This window comes from Sebastes fasciatus, chromosome 14 (assembly GCF_043250625.1).
Source record: "Sebastes fasciatus isolate fSebFas1 chromosome 14, fSebFas1.pri, whole genome shotgun sequence".
NCBI classification, from domain to species: domain Eukaryota; kingdom Metazoa; phylum Chordata; class Actinopteri; order Perciformes; family Sebastidae; genus Sebastes; species Sebastes fasciatus.
Genome location: NC_133808.1, coordinates 14271920 through 14284927, shown reverse-complemented (window position 1 = coordinate 14284927; position 13008 = coordinate 14271920). Strand labels below are relative to the sequence as shown.

Genomic DNA, 13008 nt, shown 5'->3' with positions numbered 1-13008 from the left:
ACCTTGAGGACAACAGAGCAGATTCCACAGTTGATTTATTAATTTGTGATGGGTTAGTGATGACATTTATTGCATAAAGGTCTGTGTGAAAGAACCAAAAAACAAGATTTCTGTGTTTTAAATGAATGTTTGCTGTAGGAGATATAGGATTAAACCCCTCAGTTGCAGTGGATGTTCATTTAAAAAACTGCTGTCATAAACAACCTGTACAATAATTCTGCATATAATAAGAACAAGACACTGGAAATGAAATAAAATACATTCAAAGACATCAACTGAAACTTACATTGCATAGGGACAAATTTACAAGGTGGCTTCAGAACAAAAACTGAAAAACTTAAGTGCAATGCTGCCACCCAGTGGCCGGATCTCCTCATTACAGCGTCCAAGCAGGACCTCTTCTTCTGTTCCTAAATCCTAAAACAGGCGACATTCTCTCATTCTGCACACAAAGGCTCTTCTCAAATACATAACTAATGAATACAGTTTTACTCACACTTTTTTTTAGATTGTAAAATAGTAATGTTTGCTGACCTGCAGGTGTAGTGCAATCCGATTAGCAAGTCAACAGATGGCTTAATCTAAATTTACAGTCTGTGCCATGGCTTTTGGAAAAACATATATATATATATAGAAAACATATGTTACGGAAAGACAAGATATTTCCACACTTGTTAAGGCACTTTACCTTGATTCAATGCAAATGCGCTGCATAAAAACATCCAATTTATATACCGGCAAGCTTCACAGTTTATTGCATATTAAGTCCCTGTTTTCTCGTAATGCATCTCTAATTTTTGCAGCGATAGATTCATTGAATAGTTGAGATTTGTGACATTTTTTGACCGTTTTTTTGTATTGCATAATAACTGGATATTGTGCTCACTCGTTTGTGTGTGACAGTTGTATTTGTCTGCTTGTATTGCTTGTGTTTATTGTTGTAACAATGTTTTTGCTTCCCTCTTGGCCAGGTCACTCTTGGAAAAAGAGATTTTAATCTCAAGACTTTTACCTGGTTAAATAAAGGATATACTGTATATATATATTTCCCTAAGTCATCTCACACGAAGCACCACGTCATTCTCACTTAATAGTCTTTTTTTTGGCTTTAACTGTTTAACTATAACATAAAATGTGCAATAGTCAGGTATCACACCTGTTACCCTGTTCAGAATTTTTTTTCTTTTGCAGTTTGGTTGTCAGTTATTCGAGCTCTGGGAAAGATTGATTCACAGAGACTATATCTCACTGAGCTCACACACGTCAAGTACACATGGTCCACTCACAGATCTCAGTGTCTCTTTCTAAAGTGAACATTTAGTCCATCCTCTAGAGTCAAGTGTCAAGTAGCCTCACGGTCTGACCCCTTCACTCGGTAATAACACTCAGACTCCTCTTTGTGTCTTCCTAAACTGATCTTTCTGTCCCTTCTCTTTGGTTTTGACGGTCCAATCCCAGCTCCTCTCCCTCTTGTCAGTTTGTGGTTGTGAGTCTACACTGCCAGGTCATCCTGGCGAGCCCGGCTGCTGGTCCCACTGGTCTTGCTCAAGCGGCGTTTGTCCTTCATGTAGCCGGTGTGCAGCAGAGGTGACGGGGCGCAGCTGTTGGGCAGCTCCGTGGGCACTTGTTCATATCTCATCCTCAGGAAGTCTTCCTCGTCCTCCAGGTTGTCGCAGCTGTGATGCCGCTCTGTGGCCAAGTTGACCGAGTTCTGCTGCAGCGCCATCCTGTTGTTGAAGGGATGAGAGGCCATAGAGGTCATGGCGTTCCTGGAGCCCTGGGCTGCCAGGCACTGGCTGAAGTCAGGGGGCGGGGTGCAGGAGGCAGAGGGCCGAGGTGGGCTGTTGGGCTCCAAGGCCGCAGACGCAGCCACCGTGACAGCTCTGTCCTTGCTCTTCTGCATCCCCTTTTTGCGTAAACACCTCCTGGCGCTCTTCCAGCCGAGGTGGTAGAGCTCCAACACGGAGAGCAGCAGAGACACGCCGGCCACCACCAGCATGAAGATGATGAAGACGTTCTTTTCTGTGGGCCGGGACATGTAGCAGTTGACAGGGTTGGGGCAGGGCCAGGACTTGCACAGGTACAACGCCCTGAGGAACACCCCGTAGATCATGTACTGCACCACCACAAATGTCACCTCCATCACCGTGCGGATCATGATGCTCAGAATGTAAGTCTGCAGCAGCGCTCCTTTCAAGCGAACACGGCCAACTCCCTCAGACCCCACCACTCTTCCGCTCTCCTTCTGCTGGAGGTACTCCTTCTCTCCCTCCAGGTCTCCTCCGCCTTCCCCTCTCTCCTCCCTCTCGTTGTGCTCCCTCCTCTTCATTTTCTCCTCCCTGCGCACAATGTGCATGGCGTGGCCCATGTAGATGAGGGACGGCGTGGAGACGAAAACGATCTGCAGCACCCAGTAGCGGATGTGGGCGATGGGGAAGGCGCTGTCATAGCACACGTTGGTGCAACCGGGTTGCTGGGTGTCGCACAGGAAGTCGCTCTGCTCGTCGCCCCAGGACGACTCGGCCGCCGTGCCCAGCACCAGGATGCGGAAGATGAAGAGGACGGTGAGCCAGACCTTCCCGACCGAGGTGGAGTTTTCCTGGACCTCCTCTAGGAAATTCCCCAGGAGACTCCAGTCCCCCATCTCTGCTCACAGGGCCGAACACGCACCTGAGACACAAAGACTGGAGAGAAAGTGCGAGAAGAGGAGGGGTGCACTAGAAGTGAAGAAGTGAAGTCACTGATGGATAGAGCAGAGAGGAGGGTAAAAAGGAGAAAAGAGAAATACAGACATCAGTCATAGACAGATACATTCTTGCAGATGAAATGACCTGGGTGTGTGTGGGGCATCATGTGCATAAAAATAGCTGATCTGCTTGTGAATTGCTTGAGGACTCGACACTGTGGCATGAGAACAACCATTTTCCCATGAAAGAGAGAGCGAGAGAGAGAGGCAGAGGAAGTTCGGGAGTCATGTAAAAGCAAATAATGAGGTCGTTTTAAGAAAAATGACTCAATATCATATTATGTGTGTTTACATTCCCCATGTCCAATTCCAAATTGCGCATGACAGACAGACAGAGAGGGTAACAGGCCACCACGGGGCAAGTCAAAGCTAGGAGACTTTGTCCTTTTAATGCTGTGACCTGTCCTGGTCTCTATCTTGCCTGTGGAGTTGACCACGACCAGCAGATTTCACTCACACCGACATGAACAGCAGCTTTGATGTCCACTGTCCTCTGCGATAGTGAAAACCTCCTACTCGCTGATATCTGAGAGCGTCAATCAGATCTCTCCATCTGTGTGTGTTCTTTCACCTGCCGCATTAGTGAGAGTTTGGGTAAGACCCAAACATGGCGGTGACAGGCTGGCGAGTCTCAGCCGAGAAAGACCCCTATAAGGCAGTTCACCAGACAGCTTTATGGGTGCAATAACTGACCCCCATCATTGAGGGGTTAAGAAAAACCCATCAAACTCAACTGAGGGGTGACCTCCGACATCTAAATGCACTATGTACCTTTAGCCTACTGCCAGCTTTTACTATGCAATTAGAGATCAAAGCCAGATGAGTTATAACATACTGTAAGGAGGGCGAACAGTTTGACAGGTTTTTTCCAACACGTCTCACATCCAAAGTTACAGCCCTACTTGGCAAAGGTTATAGAAAACAGTATACATTCGTCAATAGATGTGTGTTAAGACAAACTGTTATTTTAATGGTGTGCCAGGTGGGATATATACAATACAATCACTACAATCACAGAGTGTTAAAAAAAGCCAAACACGGAGTTAATATTCTCTCTTACCACCTCTCATCTCCCTCCAAGTGTTATCCATGAGCGTTTGCTTCCATAATAAGGTAGTCCCATCGTATAGTCCACTGTGCAGGGCTTTGACTTGGCTGGCTGACACTGACACTAGTTATGTGTGAGAGAGAGATGTTCTAAATGACCCTCAGTCTCTCCCCCTCCCGCACTGGCTCTATGAAGGATATATATGGCAATAAGATGGAAAATCAGAGCGTTGAGCTCTTTATCTGTGAAGCATGGAGAGGCGGGAAACAAAACACCCCCATCAGAACATGTGGGAGAGGAAATGTTCAACCTCTATCCACTCAGAAGAAGGCAGATAGGCCAACGCATAACATAGGACAGTTTGTGGTCTGACACTTGTTTTCCAGCATTTCCGCCAACGTCAGACAAACTGGTCACAGCTGGAGACCAGTTGGATGGTGGGGTTAGTGAAGCGGGTCCTCGTCCCACTCAGGGGAACTGGCTCAAAGCCCTCTTCGGATAAAGCTGATGATCTTGACTGGAAGTAAATCACAAACAGGCAGAAAAGCTGGAGGAGGAAGGGAGTGAGAGTCCAGCCTGCACAATAGCAGGAGGTACACATTACAGAACAGCCATGGTCTTATCAGCTAACACTGACAACAGGCTTCCCTCACCTGTGCAGACACTGGTAACAATACATATCCACCGGGACTCATTCACAGTTAACCTTTGTGGTAGTTTCTCATTATTTTGAATCAGTATTGTGACATGCTTGCAGCAGGGATTCCCAAAGACTGCGGGTCGCAAGAGATTTTATTAGGGTCGCCAAATGTACCTACAGTACACCTTTGAGCCACATGAGGGGGCCTGAATGTTCGTGTTGTTCTGATAATTGTAGCCTACTTATAACATTGAATCTAGTATGAAAGTCTAGCGTATTGGGAAATAGCGGAATATAATTATTAAATAATGTTTATAATAAAGTCATTTTTGATAAATTTTGAGGTAAATATTGGGGTAATTTGGCAGTAAAAGAAATTTCAAATAGGTTACTTGCTTATTATCACCTAATTACAATAAAATTTGCCGACCTGTAAAATGAAGTGTTACCATAATGTTTAGCCTATACTATGTTTACCATCTTGGTTTAGTGTGTGAGCGTGCTAATTGCTAATTATCACTGAACAGTACAGTCTAGGCTGAAGGGAATTTCAGTAGTTTTACTGGCATTTGGTCATAAACCAAAATATCCCAAAAACTATTACAATTCATCCATGAAGGAATGTCTGTACCAAAACTCATGGCCCATCCATCCAATAGTGAGACATTTCCCTCAAAACCACTTGCCAACCTCATGGTGGCGCTAGACGAACATTCAGGGGAACACCAAAGTCAGTAGGATTTATCCTCTGGGCACCATGAACATCTACTGTACACATAATTTCAAGGCAATCCAACAGATATTTTAGAAGCTGATGCTTTGCATGTAAAATATGAATCTACAACCAAACTAACAACTTCAGTTCACATTTAGTTGAGAGAAAGTAAAACATTTCTCTCTCAAATGTAGTAGAAGTACAAAGTGATATAAAGTAGAAATTATCAAGTAAAGTACTAGTACCTCTGGGAACATACATACAAAAATACATAAAGTACACACACTAATATTCATACACAGCGGTGGGAATGGAAGCTTTCCTTTTCTGAGGAAAGTAGACAAAGTGGAAAAGTCTCTGTCTCCTTCCCTCGACTGCCTCTTCCTGTTCTCAGAGGAAGCAATCTCAAACAATATGATTTCCGAAGGACAAAAGGGACACGGTATTAAAATGGGAGGGAGGCAGGGGTGGCAGAGAGGTTACAGACGAGCTCTTTCCAGTGAACTTCTCTGCTGTAAAAAGCGCCTTTGGCTGTTCTATTATAACTGTGCTCCTGGTGGCCCTCTGGCAATAACCATGGATTTACTGGGATACGTTGTGCCCTTTGCTGAGCGGTCTGGTTTGCCTGTAGACCATCATGGCTGTCATATTTGTTTATAATCTCTGTGGCAGAGTAATGGACAATCTGGTTATAACTCGGTATTCAAAACGGTGAGCTGCGCAAATGGGGTATTATGCACCTCTGAGTTATTTCTCTCTGACGTTATACCTATCTCTCTGTGCGTTTGTGCGTGAGTGTTGGTGAGTTAAAAGAGTTCCACAGAAACAAAGTCCAAGTGTTGGAGAGATATTATGTTAAACTAAGCAAGAAAGTAGATGATCTCTATAGCCAAGAACTACTAGCCCGTTCTCATTCCCAGGGCGTCAAATACTGACGCTTTGTCACGGCCGTCGGCGTTAGATACAAACGCACAAAGGCATCCTTTAGCATCGGTATGAGGTGCACCGATTGTCCCATTAACTACAATGTAAACCCATCCGCGACAATATTAAATGCTCAGGAAAATGTGCTGTGAGTGTGGTGACGTAGTTTTAAGAGCAAAAAGACGAGTGGGGAGGTGAGGTGGATGGGTCCAACAAACACAGGGCTTTTCCCTAAACTATAGGTACAATAATTTCCCAATTTGGGATCAATAAAGTACATCTATCCAACTATCTATCTATCTATCTATCTATCTATCTATCTATCTAGCTAGTGGTTTTATTGTCTGAACCTACGCAAGCGTCTTTGTTTAATTCACAATATTAAGCACGTGTTTACTGCAACCGAAAATTGGTGCCAAGGGATCTGACAAAGCGTCAGTATATGACGAGTTGGGATGAGAACACGTCGGAACTACAGTCATTTCGCCACTTCAGCGTCAACTCAAATTTAAACTGGACTAACCAAACGTGGGTGTATCTAAATTTCCAATCAGATGTGCATACTGACACTAAGCTAGTCTGGATAGCAGCCAGGCAGCTCAGAGACGAGAGAAACAGCAGCTATTAAACTGCATCACTGCGAAATGACGGCTGCTGCTGTGACTTGCTGCAGAGCAACAGGAATACATTTTGTGTGTTTTCTCCACCCTGCAACACAACAAGAAATCCTCTGGTGTGTTGGACCAGCCTCAGTGTTGCCTTAGAGGGCATGACTCTGGTTCAAGAATCAGCCGGGACTGCGGCAGCACCTCAGGCTGGATAGGAGAAACCCCTGGATGGAAGTTTTATAGGATCATTAAGCTATGTTTTGTTATTGCTGCACAGTGGAGCAATGATTTCAGATTTATGTCTCTCACATTTGGTATAATCCTTAATTGAGTCATAACATAAGAGTGTTGTAGTCTTTAGTTTTTAACTCTCAGAATAGAAAAAAAAATAGATTTTCAGACCATATAAAAAGCTGCTGATGCTTAAATTTCTCTTTTCTAGTTGAGTCGATGAGTTAAAAAACGGGTTCCCCTCAGCCTGCAGTGTATCCACAGGCCTGGAACAACAGGGGGCAGGGTTGTTTTAAACATTCCTTCAGCGATCTGCATCTTTCAGCACTAAAGCCGTGTTTGACAGACTCTGGATCCTCATAGAGGACCAGGATACACTGCCCGCTCTGCGCCGTCCTCATAAACACACAGGCAATTATACGGCGGGGTATACATTTTTTTTGTCCTGCTTCCCTTTAATGGGGAATGTTTAGACTAACATCAGCGGAGGAAAAAGTATTTACACGGTATTGTACATTAAGTACAATGGTGTTATTATATGCGTCCGAGAGGATTTGATGGAGATGGAGTAAATTTTTCAGCAATCTCCCAAATGATCTCAACACGTGGGCTTATAACCACATTACCTGACAAACTAATTAATCGTTTTCACTAGAAATTAAACACAGTGAGAATACTCATTTATTTCCTAGAAAAATGTCTATACAGTATTTGACATATTCTAGAGGGACAGACTTACACTGGAGGGGCCCGAAGTTAAATACTAAAAAAATTTGGGGAGCCAAATTTGGCCGGCTGGCCTCAGGAGATTCTGGTGTAGGACATCGTTATAACAACACGGCCCTACTGTTTATTCCATATCAGAAAGAAATGTTGTATATTTGGACTTTATGGCTGTATTATCTCTGCTGTGAGTGGATTACAATAACAATAAATATATAGTCTTCAGTAATGTATTACCTGATACATTGTGTGTTGAGGTGTGTTTTTGTTAAGCACTGCTAATGTTCTGGTAGTTGTTTTTTTAGCTTTTCAAAATAAAAGTAAATCCACCCATTAAAGTTTTACTGTATCTCTGCTGAATTTTCAAGAAATACATCAGTGTTTATTTCACTATATTAAAGAGACAAAGGCATATAATCATGCTTTGCCAACTCAATAGTATCTGCTGAGAAAAATATACATTACTGGTATATTTAATTTGATGCACCTCATTGCTTTAACCTGAACCTAAATGTTTTTTGAGTGGTTTCATCTCCAGAGAAACATGATTTATCAGTAATTATACATTCCACAGTCATTATTGCTCTCTTTATCACACAGTTGGATGGACTAAAATGAATAATGATTTCATGATATTCATCTATAACTCTCTACTGTTAAAGCTTCCAAACGATCTTATTTCTATTCTCTTGTTAAAATCTTGTACAAGATCTGATAACTACTTAATCTTAGATATTCCATGTGTACGCACTAATCTTCTAGTTTCAGGTATTATGCACCTTTTTATGAACTCTTATAACTCATTTTTGGTTATCTGACTGTTTGTTTCTTGTATGCTTAGGGATGCACCAATGCAACTTTTTCAGTCCTGTTACCGATAGTGATACATATGCTTTGGGTATCGGCCGATACCAATCCTATACCAGTGTTTAGTTAATTTATTAATTAATTAATTAATAAGCTGTATAGCTCATTGTATGGAAGTGACTGGCATCTTTCTTTTATGTGTAAAGCAACATCAGGCTTGACTTAAACATTGTTTCCCAACTTTGTAAAACAAAATGTGACAAATAAAAACATAAATTTACTGAATTATTTATTATCAAGATAATAAATGTTACACCAGTAACTGGTAAAATTGTTTTCAAAATTAACAGGAATTACAATTCAGGTGTAAACATTTTAAATGCAGCAACAAATTGGTCGAAATTTAAACAGGAATTCAAATTCCTGTATTTAATGTATGTAGTACATACATATAGAACTGAATTGAATAGATCTGCCCCATTGTCACCAATACCCGATCCAACTGTTTGAGTCAGTATCAGCCCGATATCTGATCTGGTACCAGTATCGCTGGTTGAGTGGTTGTCTGACATGTCTTTTGTTCCCAGTTCTCTCCTGAAAAATAAAAAGACTCCCTGATAGAATCAAATTACTAACGTAGTAGATAAACTCTATTTTACAGCTCATATTAAATAACTCCAAACAAAAAGCCCCTGCCAGGAGCTCCATATCCAAAATATCTTTGCCGGTAACACCTCACTTTGTAGTGTTGTGACAGCTCAGCAATGTTTCAGTGGAACAACCGCAGCGGAGCACGAGGAAAAATGTCAGCCCAACCACACAACTGCTCTGCGCTAACGCATTTATTCCCAGGTTGCATCAGTCTCAGCTGACATCAATAGACCTGCATACAGGATGCCAAACATACCCAGGCTGCAGTTATTCAGCTCAGTGATTGTTATTTTTACTCTCTGGGTGATTGAAGCAGTTTCAAAAGGTTATTTAGGGTATAATGGAAAGTTTAATGGAAATAAATGAGGCCTATTTATTTCATTAGAATGACCACTTGCACATATGTGTGAAAATTAAAGCTTAAAAGACATGCATTACATATGAAGCTTTTAAACTTGAACTTTAACACGTGTGGAGGGTCAATCCCAGTATGCATTGCAGCAGCTGCAGGTCTGCAGGGGTGGCGGTGGCGGGCGTATCTCTCCCATGTGGATTACGATCAAAGATGAGCATGTTTAAGTTTAGCGTGGCAAACTTAGTGGTATTGACGTGGTGGAGGGGTGAGTTAGGGATAGTGTGACCTACAGAGTGGATCTGATGCGGGATGAAGGGGAGAATACTTCACAATCATGTGAGGTCACCTGTTGCCACCCTGTCCAGGCCAGTGTGGCTCTCGGCTGCCATATATCAGTCACACCAGCAGAAGCCGGCGGGCCGATGCGCTGCCTGCTACCTTACATGGCTCTTCATCTACCCACTACTGTACACAGACCCACAGCCCTGTTATGATCTATTGTTTAGCTGCATATGGCATTACACTGGAGCCCTCAGGCCAGACAGCTGCAAGGTGTTTCGTGGAGGAAAATTCTGACTAACACACTCCCGACTGAAATGCCTGGATAGCTAGACAGATTAAATATATGGCTTGTTTTGATCTTTCATTTATTTTGAATTCCATCTTTATAGTCAGTTGATTAGTGAGCCTGTAATCTTTTATCTTTTGCTGTTACACAAATCTCACCTGTTACTTATCTGGTTTTATTTGATTCCACTGAGATATGAAGTGTTTTTTATGACTGTGCTGGGAGTTGAGATTCACACTAATGTCACAGTGCTGGTTAATGTTGATGTGTCTTCAGTTTCAAACAGAAAAACACCAACACGGACTCTGACGTTACTTTGTCTAAAATTTGTTGTGGACACTCATTTAAAGTGACGGCACTTTTTTGTCACTTTATTGACTTTTTGTAATCTTGTCTTGTAAGTAAGTACATGTACTTAAGCACTGTATGGTTCTGAGGTACTTTTCTCTTGTACTCCTCTGCATTTCAGGGGGAAATATTGTGCTTTTTTACTATACTACATTTATTTGGTGGCTATAATTACCTGTTATTTTTCTTATTAGGATTTAAAAAAACCCATATGAGCATATAAATTATACATTTGTTACCCATGCACAGTAAATTAAACCACCCAGTAGTATAAAATAGTTCGAATGAGCTCCACCACAGCCAGCTACAACATTAAAATGCTTCTTACATGTTAATGCATATGGTATAATCTATGATACTGTAACACAGACCAAGGCCATATTCCCTGCATACTACGCAATTTTACTTTTAAACTTGAAGTACATATTGGTGATTATACTTCTTTAACATTTTGTTGTTTAACACACTGTGATATTGATACTTTAGTAAAGAATCTGAATACTTCTCCCACCACTGTAAAGACCTTATTTCATATAATTCAAAATAAAAGGATTGCATCAGACTTATCAGTGTGTGGCTTTCACCTCCTAAGAGTGCATTTATTTTCCTTCAGTTCTTTTTACCCATTTTCCAGCATTCATTCACATTTTGGTGAATTGGTTAATACATTTTTGCTGACAAAACATTCTGTCAATTCAGATCAATGAGCAGCTTTTGCCCGAGACACCATGGAGGTAACAACTCCTCATACTGTAAGTACACATTGCTGCTGGCTCTGTGTTTTAAGTCTCCGGTGCTGCACTTTGTTTGAATATATTTGTCTCTTATGAGAGTTACAAGCAGAGAGGAGGGAGAGAGAGAGAGAGAGAGACAGACAGAGCCAGATAAAAGGAGTGAGAGTGAGTAGGGTGACAGCCGTACCTGCCGGAGGACAGGGACTCTAACACACACCAGGCTTCCTGTTCCATCCTCCCAGCGCTTTGAGATATCATCTCTGCCTTACAGACTTCATCCACTGCTGTCGTTTTCTAGTAGGATGCTCACAGTGTGTATCTAAATGTCTGCATCCTTGTAATCTTTCATCTGAGTAAGAGTTTGTGATAACTTGATGGCTTACCTGCTTTTCTGCTGCAGGAGAGTTGTCTGGAAGGCTGTTTTTTTTTATCAAGTAGCAGCTCCCTGTCTGTCCCCTGATGAGACAAGCTTTCCTTTAACTCAGTGGACAAATGGCAGGTGATGATGCAGAGATGATCAGACGACCACAGGCTCAGTGCGATGGTGGGACTACCTTCTTCTTCTTCTTCTTTTGAACATCAACAGGATCTGGCTCTCGAGGACGGGCGTCTGTCGTCCCAACGCCAAACTGTTGGTCCACACAGGGGGCACGAGAAGAAAAGCAGGGGCATCACAAGAGTGTTTCCCCCCCCCCACAGCCCTCCCTTCTGTCTCTCCTCCTCCATCTCCTCCTCTTCCTCCCCCCCCACTCCCTTCTTTTTTTTAACATCCCTGGTGCTCTATTTTTTGCTGGGAAGCATTCTTAGGCAACGGGAGGGGAAGTGGAATTGTTTTCTGGGATCAATGGCAATTCCGTTCGGAGTAAACTTCCAGAGAGCTCTTATTTACTGCGTGGTCCTTAAGGCTCACAGCTCTGTTGTCTGTGCTGTGTTCAGTGTCGGGCACGGGCAAAGACAAACTGAAAAAGAACGAAATAGGTCATTAAAAATGTGATTTTATCTTTATTTTGGAGACCCACAATTCATCTAAATCTGGAAACAGTAAGACAGAAGAGACAGTCATGTAGTCAGGTGTTGCACGAGGTCTGAAACCATTTCCTGAAGATTGGGATGCAAACAAAGAGTCACAGACAAAACTTAAAAAGCTCATCCTCCTACTCTCTCCGTCCTTCCTCTTCTTTTTCTTGTCGGCTGTATGGGGTGTGAGTTTGAACCCATGGACAATCTCTCTGTACCGCAGCCTGCCTGCAGAAACATGCTGTTGTATTATATAAAGGGAATCTTTTAGGTCTGATTTCTCCTTGCTGGAGGGCCAACGTGCATTCAAATGGCTGTAATGATGTGGTGAGGGCACACAGTACATATGAGCGCTCACACACAGACAGACAATTCTAACGTACGTTCACTAATGATGTGACTTTAACATTTGCATAATTCTTTGATTTGGCCATTGTTACTTCTTCTTCTTCTCCTTCAAGTTGTCCTTAAGTTGCGACAAATTCAATCTCTGGATTTTTTTCCTATTCAAGTTTTCATATTAAATGAATAGTTTGGGAAATAAGCTTGTTGGCTTTCTTGTCGAGAGTTAGATGAGAGGAACGATACCATTCTAACCCTTACAAAAAAGAAGTTTATAAAAGTATGCTATTAGTATACTTCTTTTAAACTTAAAATAAGAGAGTACTGTATGCTTTCAGATTACTTTTCATGTACTTATCAGAGTTAAACTTTGTACTAACAAAATTACACTTAGGTATACTTGGCTTATACTGACAAATATACAGAAAAATATTCTGTAAGTCTATTTGGCTAAGTACTATAAATTCACTTACTACTTACGTACTTTCATAAACTAAAAAGTGTGCTACAAGTATATAACTAGTAAACTATACTACAGTATACCTTTAAGT

The 13008-nt window shown here is 42.0% G+C and overlaps 1 protein-coding gene across 2 annotated transcripts; it reads right to left on the bottom strand.

Annotated features, from left to right (window-relative positions):
* Window positions 1-18: 18 nt before the first annotated feature.
* On the bottom strand, window positions 19-11798 carry LOC141782569 (gap junction alpha-5 protein-like). Of its 2 annotated transcripts, none has more exons than XM_074659099.1 (2): window positions 11482-11798; window positions 19-2740 (listed from the first exon to the last, which is right to left on the bottom strand). In XM_074659099.1, the coding sequence occupies exon 2, from the start codon at window positions 2642-2644 to the stop codon at window positions 1493-1495; it is 1152 nt and encodes a 383-aa protein (XP_074515200.1). In that variant the 5' UTR covers window positions 2645-2740; window positions 11482-11798; the 3' UTR covers window positions 19-1492. The 2 variants fall into 2 exon arrangements, with proteins under 2 accessions (XP_074515200.1, XP_074515201.1); XM_074659100.1 differs by lacking the exon at window positions 11482-11798 and adding an exon at window positions 3807-5326.
* Window positions 11799-13008: the final 1210 nt, after the last annotated feature.

Bases quoted from the DNA above. Each gene is read 5' to 3' on its own strand.
- LOC141782569 (XM_074659099.1), bottom strand. From the start codon at position 2,644: ATGGGGGACTGGAGTCTCCTGGGGAATTTCCTAGAGGAGGTCCAGGAA.